This window comes from Bos indicus, chromosome 2, assembly GCF_029378745.1.
Source record: "Bos indicus isolate NIAB-ARS_2022 breed Sahiwal x Tharparkar chromosome 2, NIAB-ARS_B.indTharparkar_mat_pri_1.0, whole genome shotgun sequence".
NCBI classification, from domain to species: domain Eukaryota; kingdom Metazoa; phylum Chordata; class Mammalia; order Artiodactyla; family Bovidae; genus Bos; species Bos indicus.
This window is the reverse complement of record NC_091761.1, coordinates 130,857,575-130,882,292: the sequence shown is the minus strand read 5'-3', so window position 1 is coordinate 130,882,292 and position 24,718 is coordinate 130,857,575. Positions and strand designations below refer to the sequence as shown.

The 24,718-nt window shown below is 57.5% G+C and overlaps 1 protein-coding gene across 2 annotated transcripts in view; it reads right to left on the bottom strand.

Moving 5' to 3' along the window:
• Positions 1-20,299, bottom strand: part of RAP1GAP (RAP1 GTPase activating protein) — a 52,062-nt gene extending 31,763 nt beyond the window's left edge. The window contains exons 1-2 of one of the 2 annotated variants that reach the window (XM_019981995.2): positions 20,181-20,299; positions 18,451-18,486 (exon numbers count right to left, since the gene is read on the bottom strand). In XM_019981995.2, coding sequence (XP_019837554.2) covers positions 18,451-18,486; positions 20,181-20,224 — 80 coding nt within the window. In that variant the 5' untranslated portion in view covers positions 20,225-20,299. The remainder of the gene's footprint in view (positions 1-18,450; positions 18,487-20,180) is intronic. The other variant, XM_019982006.2, reaches the window with a different exon arrangement.
• Positions 20,300-24,718: the final 4,419 nt, after the last annotated feature.

The window sequence follows — 24,718 nt, the reverse complement described above, 5'->3', positions numbered from 1 at the left end:
TCAGAATTGGGGGATGTTAGGGGAACAGATTTCAGAAAGGAGGGGAACCTGGATTCCCCAGGAAGCAGGAGGCGAGCAGGGCTTCCAACCTTTCCCAGAGGTCACAGTTATGGACAAAGTGTCCCTGTAAACTCTCCATGAGGCCTCCCGAACCCACACTCCCAAATCACTGCAGATGGTGACTGCAACCATGAAATCAAAAGACGCTTACTCCTTGGAAGGAAAGTTATGACCAACCTAGACAGCATATTAAAAAAACAGAGACATTACTTTGCCAAAAAAGGTCCGTCTAGCCAAGGCTATGGTTTTTCCTGTGGTCATGTATGGATATGAGAGTTGGACTGTGAAGAAAGCTGAGCACCAAAGAATTGATGCTTTTGAACTGTGGTGTTGGAAAAGACTCTTGACAGTCCCTTGGACTGCAAGGAGATCCTACCAGTCCATCCTAAAGGAGATCAGTCCTGGGTGTTCATTGGAAGGACTGATGCTAAAGCTGAAACTCCAATACTTTGGCCACTTCATGCGAAGAGTTGACTCATTGGAAAAGACCCTGGTGCTGGGAGGGATTGGGGGCAGGGGAAGGGGACGACAGAGGATGAGATGGCTGGATGGCATCACCGACTCGATGGACATGAGTTTGGGTAGACTCTGGGAGTTGGTGATGGACAGGGAGACCTGGCGTGCTGCGATTCATGGGGTCGCAAAGAGTCGGACACGACTGAGTGACTGACCTGAACTGAAACCATACTCCAGCCAAGAGGATGTCCACAGCCCATTCTAAAGATGGGCAGACTGAGGCAGGGGTTGGGGGTTGCTGTATAGGGCTGAGCCCTGACCTCTGGACTAAGCAAGGCACACCCGTCCCTGAGCCTTTAGGGAGACAGCAGCCTTCAGGCTGAAAAGCCACCTGGGCCATTGCTACTATTAATGACAATAACAACAGCAGACACTCACTGGGCCAACGACATGCCAGGCCCCTGCCAAGCCCCTCTTTCAGGCCCGAGGGCACAAGAAGTCATCACACTGGTATTCCCAGTGTACAGGTGAGGCCCCAGAGGTATGCAGAGGTCCCATAGCTGGTCAGTGGCCGAACCAGCATCTGTGTGATGCTTGACTGACTCCAAGCCCAGACTCTGGGCCCACACCCACACCCTCCCGAGGACAGGAAGCAGGTCTGGCGAGGGTGAAGTCAGCTCCTGTTATCCTAGAAAGACTGCCGAGGAGGCCGCTTCTGGGGTCAAGGGGAGGAAGTGCCCAGTGGCTCCCGGGACCCAGGTGGCCCAGGACGGGCAAGCAGGCCCAGCTTCCACCCACTGCCGAGGGCCACCCTGACGTGGCTGCTGCCCCACCCCAGTCCCTCAACCAAGGCTGGTTCCTGGGAGGGTGAGTCATTCAGCCCACGGCCCGCTTGAGTCAGGGCTGAGACCGCCACACCCCAAGAGGGGAAGGGACTGTGGAAACCTGGCCCAGGAAGGAGACCCTGAGAGAGCTCTGTGTCCCCTCCCGCTCACCTGGGCCCAGCTACTCAGGGAGCAAGGCTCAGAGGGACTGTCCATGGCCCTGGTGGGCTAGCGTCTTCCCAGGGGACCCTGCACTGGGCGGTCTCGATGCACAGGACAGACATGGTGGCAATGACGTTTGAGGCCTGTGACATCGTTGTAGGAGAGGTACGCCCAGGCACTTACTGGCTGCGTGACCTTAAAACAATGACGTACTCCTCTCAGCCTAGGTTTCCAGAAAAAAATTAAAAAATTGCATCCTAGAGCCTGGGCAGCTAGAAGGTGTTCACTCAATGAATTCTTTCTTTGATTCATTTGCTCGTGGTAAACTCTGCCTTCCCACATCAGGGTCTCATTAAGTATTTGTTAAACGGATGAGTGGGTGAATGAGTGAATGTTGGCAGTAGGCAGGCATTAAAGGTTTGTGAGAAAGAATGGCCTCCACACGGGTTTCTGCAGATCACAAGGCCCGGTGACGTGGGGAGAGACTGGGAAGTGAGGGTGGGTGGAGAGAGGCCCACAGAAATGGTCCAGACACATTCCACTGAGGCTGCCACGGGGACCCTGCAGACAGACCGAGTGCCTGGAACTGTGTCAGGCGTGTTACATCCTCACTACTCTGCAGGGAGGTCGGCATTATTTATCCCTCCCTTTTATATATATATATATATATATATTTTTTTTTTTTTGGCTGCGTTGGGTCTGAGTGGCAGCACACAGGATCTTCGATCTTCCTCACAGCATGCGGGATCTTCGGTGTGTCAGGCCAACTCTTAGTTGCGGTGTGTGGGATCTAGCTCCCTGACCAGGGATGGAACCCCCCTCTGCATTGGGAGCGTGAAGCCTTAGCCACTAAACCACCAGGGGTTTGTAAACCAAAAGGGGTTTGTAAAAAAAAAGAAAACAACCTTTTTTACAGATGGAAAAACTAAAGCTTAGAGAGATGAAGCCACATCGCCGAGCAAGCGGATGACAGAGCCAGAATTTAAAATCCGTGCCCTAGACCGATCAGGGCCAGTGCCAGCAGGATGGACAGCAGAACCTGGAAGTCTGAGAGCTGAAGCCAGGGGATGCCGGCTCCCCTTGACCGTGAGGACCACTGTGCTGGGAGGTGTGTGCCCATGACCGAGCTATTCCGATGCTCTGCTTCTGTCCGATGCTTCCCACACCCCAAGGCTCCGGCTGTGGCCACTGCAGGTCAGCCTGGCAGCAGCTCCCCCACACGCTCCTCTTCCAGCGCTGGCCTCAGTTTCCCCGTGTCCTGCTGCCTCTCTCACTCAGGACTGCTCACGCGGGTGCAGTCCTTGGTAGGTCTCTCAAGGCAGGTGGGCTCTGGCTTCTGCCACAGCCCCTCAGCTCTCCACTTCCTGGCGGGCCTGAGTCTCCCCCTCACGGGCAACTCCTCCACCTACAAGGTCACTGCCGGGGTCCTAAGATGCCGGGCCCAGGAAGGCCTCCGGGATGAGGATGGACCAGGAGGTCTGAGGCTCTCGGCCCTGCCTGCCCCCACCCATCCCAGCCCTGCAGGGATTCAAAAACCACAAAAACAAAAGCCACAGCCTCCCTGTGCCTTCCGTGATTTTTATTAATCCTCACAGCTCCCCAAAGAGGCAGGTGCTCAAAAACCACCTGCTTTATAATCTTTTAATATTTATTTTAAATAAATATTTAAATAATAAATATTTAAAATAACTCCAGGTCTCAGTTGTAGCACACGGGACCTTTAGTTTCGGCCCGTGGGATCTAGTCCCCTGACCCAGAGATGGAACCCTGGCCCCCTGCACTGGGAGTGTGGAGTCATAACCACTGGATCATCAGGAAAGTCCCCCAAACCACCTGGTCTTTGCACCACAAGGAAACTGAGGTTCAGAAAGGGATACAAATTCGCCCAAGGTCACACAGTTAATGATGTAGAACAGGCATCTGAACCCAGGCTTGTCACTCCAGAGCCAAGGATCTGGACTTCGGAGCATGGGCGGCCAGCCCTGTGGACCCAGCAGGTCAGATCGGTGAAGGGAATAGTAACAGTAACAACGCCAACGGCAGCCAGTGCTGATACAGGACCAACCGTGTGCAGACCCTGCTGGACCGGCTTCACTCGTATCCCCTCATTTAATCCTCATCTTTCAGAGGAGGCAACTAAGACACAGAGGTTAAGCAGCAGGTCCAAGGTCAGGCTGATGGTAAGCGAAACACAGGGGATCCAAACCCCTGAACTTGGATCGAGACGCTGCCCTCATGCTCCACTATACTATCTACTCCAGTGCTCTTGCCTGGAGAATTCCAGGGACAGAGGAGCCCGGTGGGCTGCAGTCCATGGGGTTGCAAAGAGTCAGACACGACTGAGCGACTAGCACACTGGCTCACAGTAAACAGCCGTTGCTGAGTAAATACCTTTGGAGAAATGAGTAAACCCAGCCGCTTGCCTCCCCTCTGCCGGCTTCCTCCTCCTCCTCCTCCTCCTCCTCCTCTTGTCCTTCCTCACCTCTCACACACTCCCACCTTCCCAGCCCACCCTTCCTTCTCCTCTGCCTGTGATCTCTGCATTCCTCCTCCTATTTGGTCATTCTCTTCCCTCTCATGAACCCGAATCTCTCTGTCCCTCCCCTTTCCTGCCTATCTCACCCTTGTCTCCTCCTGGTCTCCTTCATTTTGTTCACATGCAGCCCCCAGTCTCTGCCCCTCCCTACTTCTCTGGAAACCTTCCTGACCCTATGGCCTGGCTCAGTTTATTTTTTATTTATTCTTTAATTTTTTGACCATGCCACCTGGCATGTGGGATCTTAGTTCCCCAGCCAGGGACTGAACCTGTGCCCCCCTGCAGTGGGAGCACAGCATCTTGACCACTGAATCACCAGGGAAGTCCCCCTGGCTCAGCTTAAAAATGCTTTACCTTCTTCCCACACACACAGCAGCTGGGAGGTGCCCGGGGCTGACGGGGGACATGGGGAACTCTCGCCACTTCTTTCCCGTGGCCAGGACCGCAGTCATATCTGCACAGTGCACTACAGTTTGCACAGGCACCATCTCAATCACCATGGCAGCTGTGTGAGGTTGGGTTATCATCAGCCTTCTTCCAGATAAGAAAACTGAGGCTCGGAGAGGTTAAGGGACAAGCCCAAGGTCATTCCAGGCAAAGGGTGGTGCCAAGGTTTCCCTCTAGTTCAGGGCTCTACTACCACACCCACCACCGCTGCTCTCAAGGCAGGCTGACCCCACTGTCGCCCAGCCCCCAGCGGCCTCCCCATAGCAGCCCCTGGTTCTGGCCGCCACCAAGCATCTTCCCGAGGTCCCGCTCCAGTCCTGCCCTGTCTGGCCTGGACATTCCTGGACACAGTAATAGGCAGCAGCCAGAAGGGAGGTGACTTCCCCAAGGTCACACAGAGAGCTGGAGCCAGCCTGGAGTCCGGGCCAGGTACACTCCAGGGTCACCTTCAGGCCCTACAGGTGTGTGGCCTGCAGCCAGCTGGCTGTGGCTCCCCTCCCCGCTGGAGTGTCCGTCTCCCCCTGCGAAAGGGTGGGGCAGGCTCCCAGGCGGGATGGGCCAGGCCGGAAGCCTGCCGACAGCTCCCGGGTTTCTTGGCAACTGTCACTGCACCGCCTCCCCCTCCCTTATCTCCACGTCGAGGTAACAATAATAATTGCTGTGTCGTGAGTGCAGCTCTCTGTACTTTTCAAAAGCCCTCTTTATCTGCTCACGCCTGGGAGTCTCAGCGGAACTGGAGCGGAAGATAAGGCAGTCACTAGGATCCTCCACTCCCAGAAGGGTAAACTGAGGCTCCGAGAGGTTAAACAACCGTCTGGAAGTCACCCAGTGAGGCGGGAGCAGCTGGGGAGCTAGAACCAGGCCGCGCCCCAGTCCAGGGCCCCAGATGCTGCACTAGGGGGTGGGGGTGGGGGTGCGTTTTAGGGGTGAATCCACACACTGCAAAAACTCAGGTCAGATCCAGAGTGCCCTGAGTCACCCAGAGTGACCGGGGAGACGGGGAAGGCAGAGGACAGGGGACTAGACGCTGCCCTGGTCGCTTCCCACCTGTTAAGCAGCTGGAGAGCTGGGGGGTGGGGGCAGGGGGTCCTGTCTTTTTTTCTTTGACCTATAAAATGAGAGAGGACGTAGCCACTTCCTAAGCCACGGATTAGAGTAAGCCCAGCAGAAGTGGTGGTATTATTATTATTATTATTAGACACTGTCCCAGACAGCCCGGCCCTTCAGGGCATCAGAGAAGGGGCTGGGGCATCCGGTGAAGAGGACTTGGCCCTTCGGCCATCCAGCAAGAACTGCCCCAAATGGAGCTCCCTGCACCCCCCACGGTGGGCCTGGCTGCTGAGGACTCGCCCAGCCTCATCCCCACACACCCCCACTTCCTGCCCTCACCTGGCTGGGCTGCAGGCAGCTTTTAAAGACCAGCCACGCTGCTTCCCACCGCGGAGCCTCTGCACAGGCTTCGCCCTTTGCCGGGAGCTCCTTTTTCCTTCTTTTCCTCCCAATAAACTATCCATGCTTTAAAATTCAGTTGATGATACAGGTGAACCTGTTTGTAGGTTCAGGGCAAGAGTAGAAACACAGATGCAGAGAATGGACACGGGTGGACACACGTGTCCCACGTGTGGGGGACATGTACATACCACCACGTGTAACACGCATGGCTAGTGGAAAGCTGTGGAAGGAAACAGGGAGCTCAACCGATGCTGCGATGACCTGGGGTGGGGGGCGGGTGTGGTTTGTGAAGGGTGGGAGGGAGGTTCAAGAGGGATAAATATGCCTGATTGAGGCTGTTGTACAGCAGAAACTAACACAACATCAGCAATTATACTCCAATACAAAATAATAATAATAAATGGAAAAAAAATAATTCAAGGGGAAATTTGGTGATCAGAACAGGTGACACATGACCACCCAGACAGGAGGCCTGTGACGAGGAGCCAAGCAGGGGCTGGACAGCATGCACAGAAGCTGGGAAACTGGACTTGGGAGGGCTTGGCGGGGGCGGAAGAGGGGCTCAGCCAGCCAAGATGGATTTGTTGGGGGGGCTAAGGCCTAGGGCCTAAGGAGCCCAGGACAGCCCATTGCTGGTGACCAGAGGTCAGGGTTCCCTGGGTCCCCCTGGTGCCCATGAGACCAGCTGGTTCTACCAGCCTGGTGACACATGTGGGGAAAGGTGCAGACCTCACCGTGAGGAGAGGTGCAGAGGGCTCCTCCTGAAGACCCTCAGACCTCTGAGACAGGGCCCTTGGGAGGGGGCCTGCCCCTCAGCAGGTGGCCTGTCCCCCAGTCACAGAATCAGGTCTGAGGGACTCTAATCTCCCGAAACCAGAGATTAGAGGCCACCCTGGAACTGCTCCCGCCCCCGGGGGCCACAGAGGCCCATTGTCTGCAGAGCTCAACCATCCGGCACTGCTTGCCCCTGGCCCTGCCAAAGGTGCCAGGGAAGGTAGCCAGGGGCAGCCGTGGGCGAGTTTCTGAGAGGCTGGCCCACTCCTCTGGAAGCCCCTGGGGGGACGGAGAGGGGACACAGATGTGGCTGCTCCTAGGTCACCTTTCCCCAGGCACCTCTGACCTCAGCCGGGACTCAGGAGGGCGCGTCGAGGGCAAGGGGATGGTGCGGGGTGGGGAGCCAAGCGCTTTGATGCCCAGTAATCCTGACAACAAACCCGGATCGAGGCTGGTATCGTCACACCGTGTCAGAGACAAGGAAGTACAGGCTCGGGAGGTTGACAGATGGGCTGGGGTCTCACAGCCACCCAAGGGCAGGAGGAGAGGACCTGAGGTTCCAGGCAGGGCCCTGGGGGAGCAGGAAGGTGGCACAGGGGGCCCCCACCCCAGCTCCAAGCTGGCTGACCGCCAAGACACCCGGATCCCGGAGCTGCGCCAGGCGGCGGCCTCCCGAGCAAACAACAGGTTGGCAGCCCCGAGAGGAGGTCACAGGATGGGCCCCCATGCGGGGGCACAGCACCCGGGAGCCAGGCCTCCCATCCGCCAGCTGCCCGCCAGCGCCTCCCCAGCCCAGGTGGCCCGAGGCCCGCAGTGGCCCAAAGCCTGACCCTCTGCTTGCCCAGGACTGGCTCCTCCCTTGAACCACGGGGCCTCCTCCTGGTCCAGAATAACAACATCTGCTCGACCTGCCCAGCACTTTACAGTTTACAGACTTCCTTTGCTCCCGACCCTCTTGACAGCCTCACAAGGACCCGGAGGCAGGGAACGCTACCTCAATTCTACACGGAAGTGGAGCAGAGGTGATGACTTGCCTGAGGTGTCACCCCTGAAGCCCCAATCCAGCTGCTCGCCTCCTTGCCCACGTTGGCATGGGACAGCTGAGCAGTGGGCCCCCCTTAGCTCCCAGGGGAAGGGCGTGCAGGGCCCTTCCCAGTGCCCGTGCCCGCCTCCCCCCCATGCCCTTGCCCAGCCTCTGCTGCCCAGGTTGCCCACATCTCCAGGCGTCCCTTCGCCCGCTCGCTCCATCACCCCCCAACCCCTCGTGTGCTCTGCATTTCAGTGCTTAGTCACTCCCTTGGGACTCCCGTCCTGACACCCTCTCCGGGGCCAGAGAATAGTGCCAGGCGTGGGTATCAGAGCAAGGGTGGGCCGGGCCTCCCCTACCTCAAAGCAAAGCCCGGTGACACCGCCCAGAGCTCTTCTCTGCCCTGTGGCCTCCCTGCTCAGACACTGCACCCTGCAGAGGGGAGGCCCTGTTAAATCCGACCCTCTCCCTCCTAGCCAATGGGTTTTGCCGCCTCATGGGCTCCAGCCCGCTGGTGGGTGGAAGCTGAGTATACAGTAGGTGTCAATACATTATAAATAAGGTCCTGGCAGAGAGAGAGCATCACTTCAGAGGTGTGGGCTCTGGAGTCAGACTGCCTGGGTTTGTATCCTAGCTCTGGCACTTAACAGCTTGTGTAGGGGGGCTTCCCTGGTGGTCCAGGAGCCAGGACTCCATGCTCCCAAGGCAGGGGGGCCCAGGTTTGATCCCCGGTCGGGGAACTGGATCCCACGTGCCGCAACGAAGACCCGGTGCAGCCAAACACATAAATAAAACACCAGCAGCTATGGGACTTGGGCAAGTTATTGAACCTCTCTGAGCCTCAGTTTCCTCGTCTATAATATGGGGATAACAGTGGTGTCTGCCTCCAAACGTTGACATGAGGGCCATGTTGAGTTCATACATGTAAAGTGCATAAACATTCGCCACAAGCACCTCCTGACCTTCCCTTCTCTCTTTCTTTTTTCCCTCCCTCTGTGGGCTGCTGCGGACTGAGACAGGGCTCCCGGGTGAAAGTCGGGAGATGGGAGACTAGGCTCCAGCACGAGAAGCAGTGCAGCGAACAGAGCCACGTAAGGTAGGGAGCACCTGTCGAGCAAAGGCAGGCACGGGTGAAGGGGGAGATTCCAAAGTACGGGAACCAGAGGAGTAAGGGGGGCACAGGGCTTCACTAGAGGACCTGCCAGGCGCCTGCCCCATGTGGAATCGAGTCCTCTTGACTCTCCGGCCTGTGGTCAAGGGCAGAGGCGGTGGATACGTTCTTTCAAGGGAATGGACTTCCCTGGGTCTCCTGGGGCACATGGATGGCCTGCCTCTCCCATTAAAGATGAAAACGTGCACACTCTGCCCCAGTCACTCCACTTCTAGGCATTTATCCTCCAGAAATGCTTACCAAAAAAAGACACAAAATGACACGGACAGAGACCATTCACTGCCGCAGGGTTTGCCGTGGCTGAAATCTGGAAGCTGGTTACATACACACGGCACGTGCAAGCCACGGAAGGCCATGCGGTGATGACAAAGGAGGTCTCGAGTCCTGACGGAAAAGGGGATTTGAGGCCTGTTGTCAAGTGAAAAAAGCAAGTAGCACAACAGAAATCTCCCTTGTTAAAAATGTTCAGTTACAGGTAAAAGCTCACATGAGTTAGCTCTAGGAAACAGGATGACCAGGGCTTTCTGTCTTCTACAGGATACATTTCTCTGCACTGTTTGAATTTTTATAGTGAGCACGTATTATTTTTGCCATCAGAAAAAAATAAAAGATTAAAAACACTGAGCCTCACGTGTCAGCTCACTGAGACTCTGACTCTTTTTCTGCAGTCACCCTGAGAAGGAGATATTCCTCACTCCAAGGAGAGGCTAGCCCAGGGGACATTGAATACCACGATGGCCAAGGTCACCCCTGGCAGGAGTGACAGAGCTCGGCTGTAGCCCTCGTTCTGGCTGACTCTGAAGCTCACGCTCTTCCCCCCACACCAGGCAGGGAGGAGGGAAGACAGGAGAGAAGCTGCCCAGGATGTTCCCTGGGACTGAGCTGTCAGGTCAGGGGAGCGTGGCCAGCCGGGGCCAGCCTGTGTGGGGACCAGGCTGTCTGCCTCATTTGCAAATGCAAATAAATGCAGGCTCTGCTGCAGGAGTCAGGTCCCTGCCCTGAGCTGCCCCAAGCTAGCAGGCTGGCAGGCGCCCCACCCCACCCCTGGAACCACTCCCCAAGGCCTCAGCATCACCAGGCCAGTGGGCACACACTGGGGCTCTTGCAAGTGCCTGTGAAAGTACTCCATAAACTAGAAGCCGCCTTTCACGTGCCAGGATGATGGGTTACGACCCTGCGTGTGGCGGGGGAGGGGGCCATGTGCACGTCTGTGAACATGCGGAGCGCGCAAAGGGCCCCGCACCACACCATCAGCGAGCAGGGGGGCCGCACGGCTGCCACCTTTGCTGGGAGCTGGCACAGGCCTCCCTGCAGCGCTGCCTGGTGGCAGGGCGTGTGCGGTGAGGACGGGGGTGGGAGGCCTGGCAGGAACGTGAAACGTGGGCAGGAGAGAAAGCGCTCGTGTCTGGGGCGTGTGTGGGCTGCAGGCACGCACTTGTACCGATCATGCCATCCACCTGCCGAAAGGCCCCTCGTGGGTTCCCGCCACGTGCAGGGTGGAGATTCGATTGCCTCACGTGGCCCACGAGGCCCTGAGCGTCTGTCCCCTGTCCCGGCCTCCGCACACACTCTGCGTGCGTGCTAAGTAGTTTCAGTCGTGTCCAACTCTTTGCAACCCCATGAACTGTAGCCCACCAGCCTCCCCTGTCCATGGGATTCTCCAGGCAAGAATACTGGAGTGGGTTGCCGTGCCCTCCTGCAGGGGATCTTCTGACCCAGCGATGGAGCCCACGTCTCTTACATCTCCTGCACTGGCAGGCGGGCTCTTTACCACTAGGGCCACCTGGGAAGCCCCCTTGCACACACCATATACCCTCCACCTGTTCCACCCTGCCTGGCTCCTCCCCACCCCACACCTACATGCTACAGTCTTATCCAGTCTTTCTGGAGCCCCCTTCCCAGGCTGGGTCGGCCTGCCCCTCCTACCCTGACCAGCTTTCTCAGAAGCCTGTCCCCGGCTGTCCAGATCTGTCAGTCTGGTTTGCACTTGTCACAGTGTGATTATCAGATATTCCCAGCCTCTCCCACCAGAAACCGAGCTGGGACCGGATCTGTCTGGGGGCCGGGTGCGCCGTCGATGCCGGACGCCGGTCTGCCACGTGAACGAATGTGTACATAACTGTGGGCTCGCAGTAAGCTGCCGGGACTGAAGTCGAGTCTAGGCATGTGCACAGGGAATATGCCTGTGTGTGTGTGTGTGGGGGGGTGGCATCTCAAAGAACCTCTGGCCCACAGGAGGCCAGATCTGGGACTTCTGGCCGGGGCACTCCGACTGGTGCTCAGGCCCACGCGGGCTGCAGTGAGAGAGAAAGCCTGCCCACGTTCCTCTGCAAACCCCTCCTGAAACAGTCCGGCCCAGGGTCTCTGGACCCGACCCTCAACACTTCTGGGTGGTGGTCAGGCTGGCCCCCTGCCTGTGCCCTTCTGCCCACACCCCTCACCTCCCCCGAGGCCCGATCCCAGCCTCGCCTTGCATGGCTGCCCACAGTGCCCACGGTGCCCCCCTCCCCGCCTGCCTCGTGAGCAGCAGTTCTTGATCTGAGAGGAGATGGGCCTCCCACCCCCGCTGCCGGCTCAGCCACCTAACCCCCAGCTGCCAGGAAGTGATCTGGAATATTCCAGATTTGGGGAGAGGAAGGAATCTTGTTCCTGCCTCAGGGCCTGGACACATACTCTGCCCTCTGCCTGGACCGCCCTTCCCACAGTCAGCTCCTTCCCATTCAGGCCTTGCGAGGCCCTCCCTGATATCCTGAGCAGAGGTGGGCGCCTCCCTGCCCTGCCCCTCACTACCCACTGCCCATCTGAAATCATTTGCTATTAGCGCGTCTCCCGCCCTGGAAGGCGACCTGCGTGAGGCCAGACACTGGGTCTATCAGGTTCGCTGCTGTAGCCCCGATTCTGAGATGTTACGTGACACGTGCTTGGGACTTGATAAGTATCTGTTCAATGAACAAGTGGCTAGTGGACACCTGAAAGGTGAGGCGAATACTGTTCCTGTTTACAGGTGTGGAAATTGAGGTTCAGAGAGGTTAAGCCTCTAGCCCAAGGTCACACAGCAGACTGGGTCCAGATTAGGAACTATCTGATTCCACTAGAACCCCAGCACATCAGAGGGTTTTGTAGCTAAACTTCCCATTGCACAGACAGGAAAGTGAGCCTCAGAGAGCGAGAGAACTGATTCTCCAGGTCACCAGGGCTTCCCGTGGTCTGACGGAGCTGCACTCTTAGGCTGGGCTGGGCTTTAAAGCACCCCCTCTTTCCTCTCCCTCACCCAAAGACGGGGACACAAACAACCCCTCTGCACACAGGAAGAAACCGCGGCTCAGCCAGGGAGGCACTGCCCAAGGTCACCCCAGCCAGGACTTGGTGCAGACCTGGCTGGCTGCAAAGCCAGCGTTCTCAGGGTCAGTGTCAAGGTCAGAGCCCAGGGCTGAGAGGGTGCTCACGTGTGGGCAGGTCTCGCTTCCCGGCAGGCAGTGAACTTCCAAAGAGCAGAGTCCACACTCTGAGTGATTCTGACCCCACTGCCAGGGCCAGCTAGATTGTGGGGACAACACGGCAGTGACCGTGATTGCTGGCATCACTCTGGTTTTTGACCTTGGCACGCTGTATCTCACTCAACCCCCAAGATGATCCTCAGGGCAGGTGCTTTTATTGTCGTTATTTTACGAGACCTGGAGAAGTTCTCCTCTGCTGTCCACAGCCAGGAACGCACAGCAGAGAGCACAGAGGTTTCTGCCATGGGGAGGGCAGTAGGTGATGGGCGGCCCCACGCTGGCTTGGGGCTTCAGACCCTCTGGGGCACCCAGAGGAAGTCCCAACAGGGCTGGCAGGGGCACGACCCCGTGGCGGCCTCTCCCACCTTCTGCCCCCAGCTCCAGTTCAGTCCTGTACCCAGCACATGCCACCAAACGCTTTTCTCCTTCATGTTGTTGACCTGCCTCTTATTGGAACATCCTCTTGGCAGTGGCCCTCCTCCCCTCCCACGCACACAACACACTGCCACGCAACCCACTTCTGGGTCACCTCCTCCAGGAAGCCTTCCCTGATTCCTAGGTGTGGGGGAGGAGCGCGTCCCTGAGCTATCGAAAGTCCCCACATCTGCCCTCTCAACACGTATCACTTCTCCCCACCTTCAGAACTGTCCCTTTCCTTATTCTCTGGCCTGCCCTTGAATTCCACGAGGCCCGTGGCCTTGTCTGCCACTTCCATCACCTCAAGGCCCAGCACAGGGCTGGGTTGGCCCTTAGAGGGTATCCCCACATTAAATATTTGTTGAATTAATTTGCTAAATGAATGAGTGACTGTCTTGGGAGAGACCCTGAGCAGAGGAAAGCCTTTGTGAGATTTGGGAATATCAAAAAGGTCTCCTCCTTAATCACTTCTCAAACGAGCCACCTCCACAGTGCAGAAAATTCGAGCACTAAAAATTTTAAAGAGTCTCTCTTTGGTTTAATGAGTCTTTTCTCTCAAAATGCAAATGCTCACAGAAAGGAAAAACATCCACTGAGTCCACACAATGAACTGATTTCATTCTAAGTCCTCCTTTGGGGTAAGCAGCCTGGTTCTTACTATCATGGACAATCCGAGGTTCAGAGAAGCAAAGTAGTTTGGGCAAGCCCACACAGCGAGGAAGAAAAGATGAAGTTGGTATTTCAACTCAGATCTGCCTGAAAACAGAAGCCCTATCTTTCCATGCACCTCCCGAACAAAAGGTCTGAGCCTGAGCATCGCTGGGATATAGCGCAAGCAGGGCCAGCCAGACTGGGAACCTTGGTTGGGGGAATCCCTGCCCAGAGCCGTGGTGGCAGCTGTGGGCACAGGAAGCAGCGACTAGCCCCCATTCTGTGCTCTGCGAGCTGCCCACCAGGGGCCAGCCCACCAGGTACATAATAGATGAGGAGGCCCAGCAGGCTGGGCCCACCTGGCATTTCAGAGCCACTAATGAGGCCAGCCTTGTGCTTCCTGCAGCAGCACACAGGCCCCCGGGAGCCTCTGGCTCAGAGATTATAGAAAGGAGCCCCCTGAGGATGGGGGCTGCCCATTCAAGCCGCCCACTCCACAGCCGCCAGGACAGCTGGGGCTAAATGTATGGGTTCAGACTGACTGGGCTGCCAGTCTGGGTTCACCACTCACTGACTGTGCCCCGGGGCCAGCCAGGTCCCCTCTTGGAGCCTCAGTTTCCTCATCTGTAAAATGGGACATGGACAGTAACAGTCTCTACAGTGTAAAGCCAGTGTGAGGACAGAATGAAATAATTCAAACGAAGTCCTCAGCCCAGGGCCTGGGACCCAGAAAATGCTTCATATATGGGAGCAGATGGTACCGTGACTGCCATGGGATCTCAGGAACCAGATGGGCCTTCCTGGGGGGGACACACGAGGCCAGGCAGTGACCCCTGTTTTGGAAGTCCTCAGGATCATCTCACTCTCCATCTCCCCTCCTCACCCCATAACCAGGATTTCTCTCATTTCTGTGGCTTCCATGTTTCTGGCCAATGTGCTTCCTTGGCAGGAGGAAAAGCTGGACTCAATCCAGCCTTTGCCAGCTGTGTGACTTTGGGCCAGTCTTCAACATCCTGTCTTGGCTTTGACCTTCAAAATGGGGACACTAAAGCCAACTTTCAGGACTGTCATCATGACTTAATGACCCCAGAGCAAAAGGCCCAGCAGACACAGGCACTTAGTCCTCGCCGGGTCCTGCCTCCCCCTCCCAGGGTCCAGCTTGAAGCTTAAAGCTGACTCCCCTCTTCCCAGGGTATTTCCAGAACCAACCTTCCCTGTTCAGCCCTGCTTAGCCATATCCCTTCCCCCACCACCTGAAAGTGCAAAGTGAAAAAGTGCAGGTCGCTCAGTCGTGTCTGACTCTTTGCAACCCCATGGACTATACAGTCCATGGAATTCTCCAGGCCAGTATACTGGAGTAGGTAGCCTTTCCCTTCTCCAGGGGAATCTTTCCAAGCCAGGGATAGAACCCAGGTCTCCTGCATTGCAGGTGGATTCTTTACCAGCTGAGCCACCAGGGAAGCCAAGAATACTGCAGTGGGAAGCCTGTCCCTTCTCCAGTGGATCTTCCCAACCCAGGAATCAAACCAGAGTCTCCTGCATTGCAGGGATATTCTTTACCAACTGAGCTATCAGAGAAGCCTCCATATTTAATGTCCCTTACAGCTGCAGAGCCAAATTAATCCACTACTCCGGCTGGATGTCAGAGCCACTACACTGGCTCCTAATCCTCCCACTGGGCCTCATTCCTCCAACATTTGCACACTTGTGTGTTCCTCCACTGCAGATTGCTAATGAGGGGCAGAGGGTAGGGGAATCCAGCCATGATCACACCTGGCCTCTACCAGGCTTCACTGCTCACTTGATTCAAGCTCCTAATCTTAACTTTTTTTTTTTTTAAAAAAAAGGTGGTGAAAACCTTGCCTCCTCCAGGAAGCCCTCCTAGCCTACTTGACAAGTTTTCACCTGTTCCACTCTCTGGACACATTCAGTTCAATCCCACAAACATTCATTAAGTGTTTACTGCGTTTAGGTAGCTGGGCAGGACTGTGGAGGACAGAGAGATGAAAATAATACAGTCCAGCTTCTATGGGATTCATGCTGAAAACTGGGCCTAAGTCAAAAGTAACTCAAGCAACATCTGTTTTCAAGGACCTCGGAGCCTGCCTTGTGGCACAGTGTTACATGCATACTTTCAATACAATTGAGGTCACCTCACTGAAAGATCCAAGTCAGCGAATACTGTTGAGCAGCAAGTGGGGCTCAGAGAGGGGAAGCGAGCTGCTCAAGGCCTCACCACTAGTGTGTGGCGGAGGCAGATTCAAACCCGTGTCTGTCAGACTCCGAAGGCTGTGCATTCCCCACTGCCCCAGGAGGGAGCACTAGCATCGGCTCTACAAGCACGATAAGCAGCAGAAAGGTGTTCAAGGAGAGAGAAAAGGTGTGTGCAGATCAGGAAGGAAACACTCAACAAACAGTGATAAAGGCGAGCTGGGGGACTTCTCTGGTGATCCAGTGGCTAAAACTCTGCACCCCAATGCAGGGGCTGAGGGTTCGATCACTGGATCCCACATGCCACAACTAGGAGTTCGCACGCTGCAACTAAAAGTGAGGTCGCTCAGTCGCGTCCGATTCTTTGCGACCCCATAGGCTGTAGCCCACCAGGCTCCTCCGTCCATGGAATTTTCCAGGCAAGAGTACTGGAGGGGGTGGCCGTTTCCTCCTCCAGGGGATTTTCCCGACCCAGGGATCGAACTCGGGTCTCCTGCATTGCAGGCAGATGCTTTACCATCTGAGCCACCAGGGAGGCAGCCAAATAAATATTTTTTTTTAAAGGAGGCCTTGTGGAAATGCAAGAGGAAGGTAGGTCAAGAAGAGGGTACAAAGTGGCCAAAAGCCTGGAGGTGGTGCTCATGGGGCCATATTCTCATCAGTAAGAAACACAAGGCATAAGAGAAATGAACCCCAGGCTGGAAGGTGAAGTGGAGACAGGCCTTGAATACCAGGAAATCACAATTAATAGTCAAAATGATTGCCCGTTTACAGAGCACAAACTCTATGCCCAGGCACAGGCTGGAGGTGAGGCAACTGGTTTGGTGATGGGGGAAGGGAGGGCCCAGGGGCTAGCACCATGGACAGTGGCCCCAGCAAGGCGGGGGTGGGGCAAGGCCTCGTGGATGCTGGGTAAGTCCTGGTCCTCCCAGAATCCTACTTTGTAAATGTGTCAACTGAGGCCCAGAGCGGGGAAGGCACTTGCCCAGGGTCACACAGTGGTTAGCTGCTCTCACTCCTAGACCTCTATCTCTGACTCTTCATTCAGGCCTCCCTGGAATGAGCCTTCTGAGTCACTCCTCCGTCTCCAACTCTTCCCTCAAGTGCATCTATCAGATCTGCCCTTTGGCCTGGAGGTCCTAGGGGCAGAGCAAGTGAAACTCTGGGTTCTGCACAGAGCCTGGAAGATGGAGATTCAAATCCCAGTTCTGCCACCAACTAGCTGCGTGAACTCAGGGAAGTTCCTTGTCCCCTCTGTGCAGCATTGCTCTCATCTGTAGTTAAGGCCAATAGTCCCTGACTCGGAGATACGGTGAAGATCATGTGAGAGGATGCAGGTCCAGCACCGAACAGTACCTGGTGTACAGCAGGTGCTTGACAAACGGCAGGTGTTGGGACACTATTACTGAACTCCTTGAAGGAACAGGCATTTTCCTCATCTCCACCCGTCTCTCTCCCCACCCGGTCCCTGCTCTGGGCTTGGCATACGGCCTTGCACATGGTGAAGGCCCCAACTGACTTTGCACATAGGAGATGCCCAGCAGCAGGAGAGAAAACCCAGAGAGGGAAAGCAACTGACTCCAGGTGGCACAGAGAATGTCAAAAGAAAACGAAAGGGCAGGCCCTGAAGCTCAGCCTGGGTGCCCCCTGTGCCTCCCACTCAGCTGTGGCTCCCTAGGGGGGCTCTGGCAGCAGGTAAGGCGATGGTGCCTGATGGGAGAGATCCAGCAGCTGGGGGGCACTGCAGGGCTGGGGGACGCCTGGAAGCCCTCAGCAGGGGCGGAAAACAGGAGCCAGAGCAGCTGGGGGCTCTCCTGCTGGAGCTGAAGCGGCGTCCTGGGGAGCCAGGAGGCACCCACCTGCGGGGGCGCTGGGCGGGGGGCTGTGAATCCTGAGGTGCAGCTGCATCCCCACCTGCTGTTCACAGTGTAGGGGAAGCTGCAGACGTGCCCTCCTCCAGAGAGAGGCAGCCTCAGACACAGGAAATGGGTTGGAGGAGGGGGTCCCGAAGGCTCTGTATGGAGTGGGAGAGGTGAGAGGGTTTGAGGGTCAGTGGGAAGGTTAAAGGCACCCCCAGCCCAGCCAGGAGCCACCATGAGATGGGAGGCATAGAGAAAAGGAAGGAAACCCTTTCACTGAGGGCCTACACTATACCAGGCCCTGCTTTGACCTTTTTTTTTTTTTTGGTACAACTTTACACTCTATTAAATAGGCATGTTAATCCCTATTTCACAGATGAGAACACTGAGGTTCAGAGAGATGAGTGACTTGTTGACAGCTGCACAGGCAGCGGCAGGCTGAGATTTAACCTGATTTGTCTTACTTCAAGGCTGAGCTCTAGAAAGAACTGTGGGGGAAAATACATGGGGCAGAGCTGGTGAGAGGGTCTGCCCATCCAGGGCCGGCAGAGGATGAGGGGAAGGTTGGTGGGGACTAGTCTGGTATCAGAGGGGGTGGTGATGACTTGGGAGGGCTTCCCAGGTATCTCAGGGGTAAATCCAGGTTAAGTGGCTCAAGAAAATCCAGTTGCCAATGCAGGAGATGGAGGTTCAATCCCTGGGTCGGGAAGACCCCTTGGAGAAGGAAATGGCAACCCGCTCCAGTATCATTGCCTGGGAAATCCATGGACAGAGAAGCCTGGTGGGCTCCAGTCCCTGGGGTCGCAAAGAGTCAGACACGAATGAGTGACTGAACAACAACAAATGGCCTGGAGTGTCCCTAAAGCTCAGCCAAGCAGCCCAGTGCTGAGGGCCCTCGGTACTCACCACGCACTCCGGCGAGGGGCGAAGGACTTGTCCACCCTGAAACACAACAAGAGCGGCGGCAGGTAAGGGGGCCTTGCCATCTTACCAGGCCTTGCCCAGCATATCAGGCCAACCCCTACCCATGTGGTCCCAGGACCTCACAGGGTGAGGTGCCTGGCGGAGGCACTGATGCTCTGAGACTGCCCGCCGTAGGTTGCAGGGGCCCTAATGTCACATTAGGGACGTGGGGTGTGGGGTGAGGAGGAAGGGAGGCAGAGCCAGGGGGAGACAAGCCCCCAGGGTTCAGGGGCCACCCTCAGCCTTTGTCTCCCCTCAGTTCCTCCAGACCCCACATCAGGGAGAGTACAGAGGCAGCGCCCCTCCCTGGGGCCGTCCACCACCCTCCAAGGGCACCCTGGAGTAGAGGACGGTTCAACCTTCCCGCCCCGCTGGGGCCGAGGGGCTCAGCAGCTGCTGGGACAACAAACAAGCCCTGCTTCCTGGCCAGAGGCGAACGGAGAAGGGGAAAGGGGCCCCAGGTAGGACCTGCCATCTCAGGAGACACGAACTGGGGATGCAGGGCTGGGGTCTCCCGGGGACCACCTCGTGTGGGTGGGGCCCGGGAGGCCAGGGAAGCCAGGACTTGCCCAATGTCACACAACAGAGCGCAGCCCCGCGCCCCGCTGCCTCCAGGCGTCAGCGGAGAGCCTCCTGGACTAGGAGGCTTCAGGCCAATCACGGGGGGCTGGCCTGATGGCCCACAGAGCCCCCCAGCCCGGAAGGCAGCTCTCGGGTCTCCCACCACACCCGGCCCCTCTGCGGGGTCCCCGGGGGGGGATGGGCGCCTAGAGAGGGGACACCATCCCTACAGCTCAAAGAGCCCACGGTCTGCAGCGTGACATGTGTGAGCAGCCCCGAGGGCTCGGCACCCGGAAGGTGGGTCCCCCGTGTCCCTCTGACCACAGGGAGGGAGGCCCTGCTGAAGGTTATGCAACTTCGTGGCCAGCCAGGAGAGGGGCCAGTCTGTCTCCCCAGTCTCCCTTCCAAGGTCCCAAAGCTCCGCCTAAGACACAGATCCTCCTGGCCCACCTGCGCACTCCTCTGGGGTGGGCATCTGGGGCCGGGAGGGACCGTGACCCCAAGATGGACCAGGCACCACTCCAACTCTCCAGCCCCCCACCCCTCACCCACAGGTCTCCAGCCAGCAGTCCCAGAGGAGGAGGTTCATGAAAGCCAGGCAGGCTGAGATGGGGCAGCCAGCCAGGGTGCCCCGGGGCGGGGGGTGGCTAATGGCTTCTAGGTTCCCTCCCAAAGCCTCACTCCCAAAGCCTCACTGCGGGGGCTGAGCAGCCTCAGGAGCCAAGTGGGGGCCCTGCAGGGCCTCCCCTGGACCCGCCTTTTCCCACCCCCCACTTCCTATATGCGCACGCCTGGCGTGCACACACACAGGCCCAGCCTGCCGGTCCACACACACAGTCAGACACCTACCATTGCCACGCGTTAGACACAAACACAGAAATGCCCACAGCCACTTGCGTCCGCGCACGTGCATAGGGGTATCCAATTGGAGCACACACACACACACACACACTCTCTCTCTCTCAGACTTACCAACCCCGCAATTACGGCCCTGACATCAGACCGCTCACCTCACACATCCACACGGGTTCACAGCTCCAGGCGCCCCCAGACCCGAGGCGGACGCCGGCGGGCGCGCGCACTCCCCCAGCTCCCCGGCCCCGCACACCTACCCTCCGTAGGCCCCGAAGGTGAAGCTGCGCTTCCGGCCGCTCATGGTGCCGCCCGCGCCGAGCCGAGCCGCTGCCCGCGCCCGGGTCACCTTGGCAACCCCCGGCGCCCCACCCCCGGCCACAAGCCCCGGGATTGTCCGCGCCCCCGCGGGCTGCGGGCCAGCTGTCCGGGGCAGCCGCGCGCAGAAAGGGCCGCTTGTTCGGGCCGCCCTCGGGCCGGGTTGGGGGACGGCGCGGGGGATTCGCTGGACTTTCCGAGCGGGGACCTCGGGGCGGGGAGGCGGGAGGGCCGGGCGGGGCCTCGGCGCTGGCGGAGGGGCGGGGAGCGGGGAGGACAAGGCCCGTCCCCGCCCCCATCCCCAGACCCGGGGCGACCCGGGTTGAACACCCTCTTCTGCAGGCAACACCCTCGTCCACCACCCCCTCCCACCAGGAGCGGAGCTGTCCCATAAGGAGCGAAGCTGAACCCTCTCCGGTCATCACGAGGTGGGTGGGGCGGTGGGTGGGGCGGGGTGGAGCCCAGAGCGAGCTGGGTCCAGAATTTGGAATCCAGAGTCAAAATGGTTCGCACTCTACCTCAAATTTCTCACCTGTTTAAAATAAGACTCATTGGAAAAGTCCCTGATGCTGGGAAAGATTGACGGTGGGAGTAGAAGGGGGTGACAGAGGATGAGATGGTTGGATGGCATCACTTACTCAATGGACATGAGTTTGAGCAAGCTCCAGGAGTTGGTGATGGACAGGGAGGCCTGGCATGCTGCAGTCCATGGGGTGGAAAAGAGTCGGATACGACTGAGCGACTGAACTGAACTGAGAGGATGAGATGGCTGGATGTCATCACCAATGCAACGAACACGAACTTGGGCAAACTCCGGGAGATGGTAAGGGACAGGGAGGCCTGGTGTGCTGCAGTCCATGGAGTCGCAAAGAGTCGAACACGACGGGGTGACTGAACCACAGTAACAACAAAACAGGACTAATCCCCTAGGGCCCTTGTGATGACGGACCGAGTCCACGGATGTGGAGCGGTAGGGCCAGGCCTGCAACAGTAAACGCTCAGTAAATGCCAGCTGGGAGAGTCCTGCCTGGTGGGCCAGTCTGCTCTCAAATAAGTGGAGGGGGGAACAGAGCCCCAGGGGCCCTGCTATTACACACTCTCATCCCCCGCTCCCGGGATTGCCCCTGTGCCCAGGTGAAGAGGAGCAGAGGAGGAAGGGCGAGGACCCACCCTCTTCTTGAAAATGCGTCCAGCCTGGGTTCCCTCCCTTAGCAGCCTTCGGAGACAAACTGGGCCCCGAGACCTCGATCTGGCCGTGCATTCAGTCAACAGACACGCCATGCAGCTCCCCCAGAGCCCACGATCCCGGCTGCACCCCACAGGAAGCTGTCTCTCCCGCCCTAAGAAAAGATGCATCAGGAGGCAGGGGGCCTGCCCCTGCCCCAGGACTCGCCCACCCCCCCCCAGAACACCCAGTCTGCCTCCCACCCCCCACCCCGCACCCAGGGAGGCCCCCAGAACCTTGACTTTCCATGGGGCTTTCTGTTCAAAGGGCCTGCAGCGGGGGGAGACGAGAGAAAGGACACCCAAGGGCACAACCATAGGGTGGCGGGATTCTTTAGAGGCCTTTCACGAACCGTTCCTCCTGGACCCTGAGCCCCAGCTTGGTGAGCTCCATTTTCCACTGGGAAACAGTGGCTCTGGGGAGAAGACTCCATGGCTTGCCTCGCCCCGGCAGGGCTGGGAGTGTAGCCATCTCCTTTCAGACACGAAGAAACAGAGACCTTGGCTCAGAGCAAATGCCCCTCTCTTGGAGAACTCCCCCTGCCCTAGCCCTCCTCTATGCGCCCCCTGGACCCCCTCTCCTCTCCACACCAGTGGGCGGGAGAACCCTCCAAGAGCCCCCCTGAGAGTTCAGAGACTGGGCAGGGCCCGTGTGATTTTCCCGATTCGGGAACCACCCCCTTGGTTGGGTTCTCAGAGGAGGGTCCCCTTGGCGGGGCGCTCTGGAGCCCAGGCCAGGCCCCTCCTGCTCTGGGCAGGGCTGCAGGTTCCTGGGCAAAGCGAAAGCCCACTCCTCATGGGGCAGCCTGGTCGGGCTCCAGAGGGGCAACCCTAGGCGCACTGAGATTGCCCTGAAGAGGGAGGAAGTCTCTCCTTCCTCAGTGGTGGGAGCGGCGGGGCACCCCCAGAGCTGCGGGGGGCGGAGGAGGAAGCACTGGGCGCTGGGCCTGGGTCACAGGAGCACACACAACCTCAGGGCTGGGACCCGGGACCCCAGCCCCATCCCGGGTGCGGCGCCCGCCTGGACGCAGCCCTCATGCTCGCCAGTCTCTTTTCAGTGGGAAGGCGTCCTCAGCGGGCCCTGCACGTCCGCTTGGCAGGGTAGCCAGGAGGCCTGGATGTGCCAAGCTTCCCAGCCGGGCCAAGCCCCCGGGAGGCCCTGCTGGTGCTGGGACAGTGGGCCCTTGAGAGGGGCCGTGGGGGCTGCAGGGTTTCCACTGAAGACAAAGAGCCCAGTGTAGGCTGACCAGCTGCAGCTGGCTCACTGGCAAGAGCTGGGGTGGGGTGGGGTAGGTGTCACGGTCCCTCGGCCGACAATGCACAGGCCACCGCCAGGCCAGCCCCGGTCCCCCTGGCCACAGCAAGACCTAACACCTCTTCTGAACCTGCAGAAGCACCTCCTAGAATTGACCCACTACCTCAGCACAGGTGACTCTCAAGACGGACGGCCAAGAACAAGGGACAGGAAAGCAAGGGCTCATATCCTCATTCTTATGAACCTCCTCAGGGTTCAAATCCCAGCTGTCCCCCTTGTCAGCTGTGTGATCTTCAGCAAGTCACTTGATCTTTCTGTGCCTCAATTTCTTCATCTGCAAAATACGGCTGATGATGAACATAAGAGTACCTACTTCAAAGGGTTTTGCCAAGGATTAACTAAGTTAATACTTTAAAAGCATTGAGAATAGTATTTGAGTCAAATGCATTTGTTAAATAAAACTCTCCAGCATCATTTGTATTAGGCTGGACTACATGAAATCACTTTTTTCTGAGTTAGCAAAGATGCATATTAAAAAGCAGAGACATTACTTTGCCAACAAAGGTCCATCTAGTCAAAATATGGTTTTTCCAGTACTCGTGTATGGATGTGAGAGTTGGACTATAAAGAAAGCTGAGTGCCGAAGACTTGTTGCTTTTGAACTGTGATGTTGGAGAAGACTCTCGAGAATCCCTTAGACTACAAGGAGATCCAACCAGTCCATCCTAAAGGAAATCAGTCCTGAATATTCATTGGAAGGATGGATGCTGAAGCTGAAACTCCAAAACTTGGCACCTGATGCAAAGAACTGACTCAGTGGAAAAGACCCTGATGCTGGGAAAGATTGAAGGCAGGGGAAGGGGACGACAGAGGATGAGATGGTTGGATGGCATCACCGACTTGATGGACATGAGTTTGAGTAAACTCTGGGAGTTGGTGATGGACAGCGAGGCCTGTCGTGCTGCAGTCCATGGGATTGCAAAGAGTCAGACACGACTGAGTGACTGAACTGAACTGAAAGATGTATTAGTAAGAGTTCCAAAACAAACTAATGGCCATCCAGAGAGAACCAGATAAGTAAATTAAGGTCCACTGGCACCATGCAGTATACGCAGCTGTTGGAAAGAAGGTGGGTGGGCGGATCTATGTGTGGACATGTGGAACAACATCTAAGACAGACACACAGGCACAGGGCAGTAAGGGCAGGGGGTGTCCGGCCAGGCTCTGGCACTGCCTCCCTGTATCGTGTCTAACACTCGCCTGTGACAGGGCGCTCAGCTCTCTGGAGGCAGCACAGAGCCGGGGCTCGCAGACTGGCTCGGGGAAGCCACTGTCATCTTTGCGGGGGGGGGGGGGGGGGGGACAGAGCGCCTTCCTCGTTTTCCTCCTGCCTCTCTCCTAGAAACCAGAGCCAGGCTGCCCTCCAGGGACCAGGCCTCCTTCTCAGAAGAAGCCTCCTCTTCTGGGCCACCCTGATTTTGCACCCGAGTTGTTCAAACAGGTGCCAGACAGTGTGAAGGAGGAGGAAAGCAGACAGGGGTGGCCGGACACAGAGCTCCCTCTCCAAGTTCAGCCCGGGCTGAACCCTGAAAGTCCCACCCCCTGCCTCCATCGCTGCCTTCCCAACACTCCACGGGGACACATGAGGGCCCTGGGAGGGGCAGCCTCCTGGGAAGAGAAGGGCCTGGGCTCCAGATCGGGCTGGTGGGGCCGATTCTCGCCAGCTAGGCTTAGCGTTAGTTGCACATCTGATCCTATGAGACCCTGTGGGCCATAGTCCGCCGGGCTCCTCTGTCCCTGGGATTCTCCAGGCAAGAATACTGGAGTGGGCTACCATGCCCTCCTCCAGGGCATCTTCCTATCCCAGGGATCGAACTGGAGTCTCCTGCATTGCAGGAAGATTCCTTACCAGCTAAGCCCCTGGGGAAACCCAGTGGATCCCCAGTGACCTTCCATGCTTTCCCTGCCCCCTGTCATTCCCATTCAGGTTATCTGCCGGGG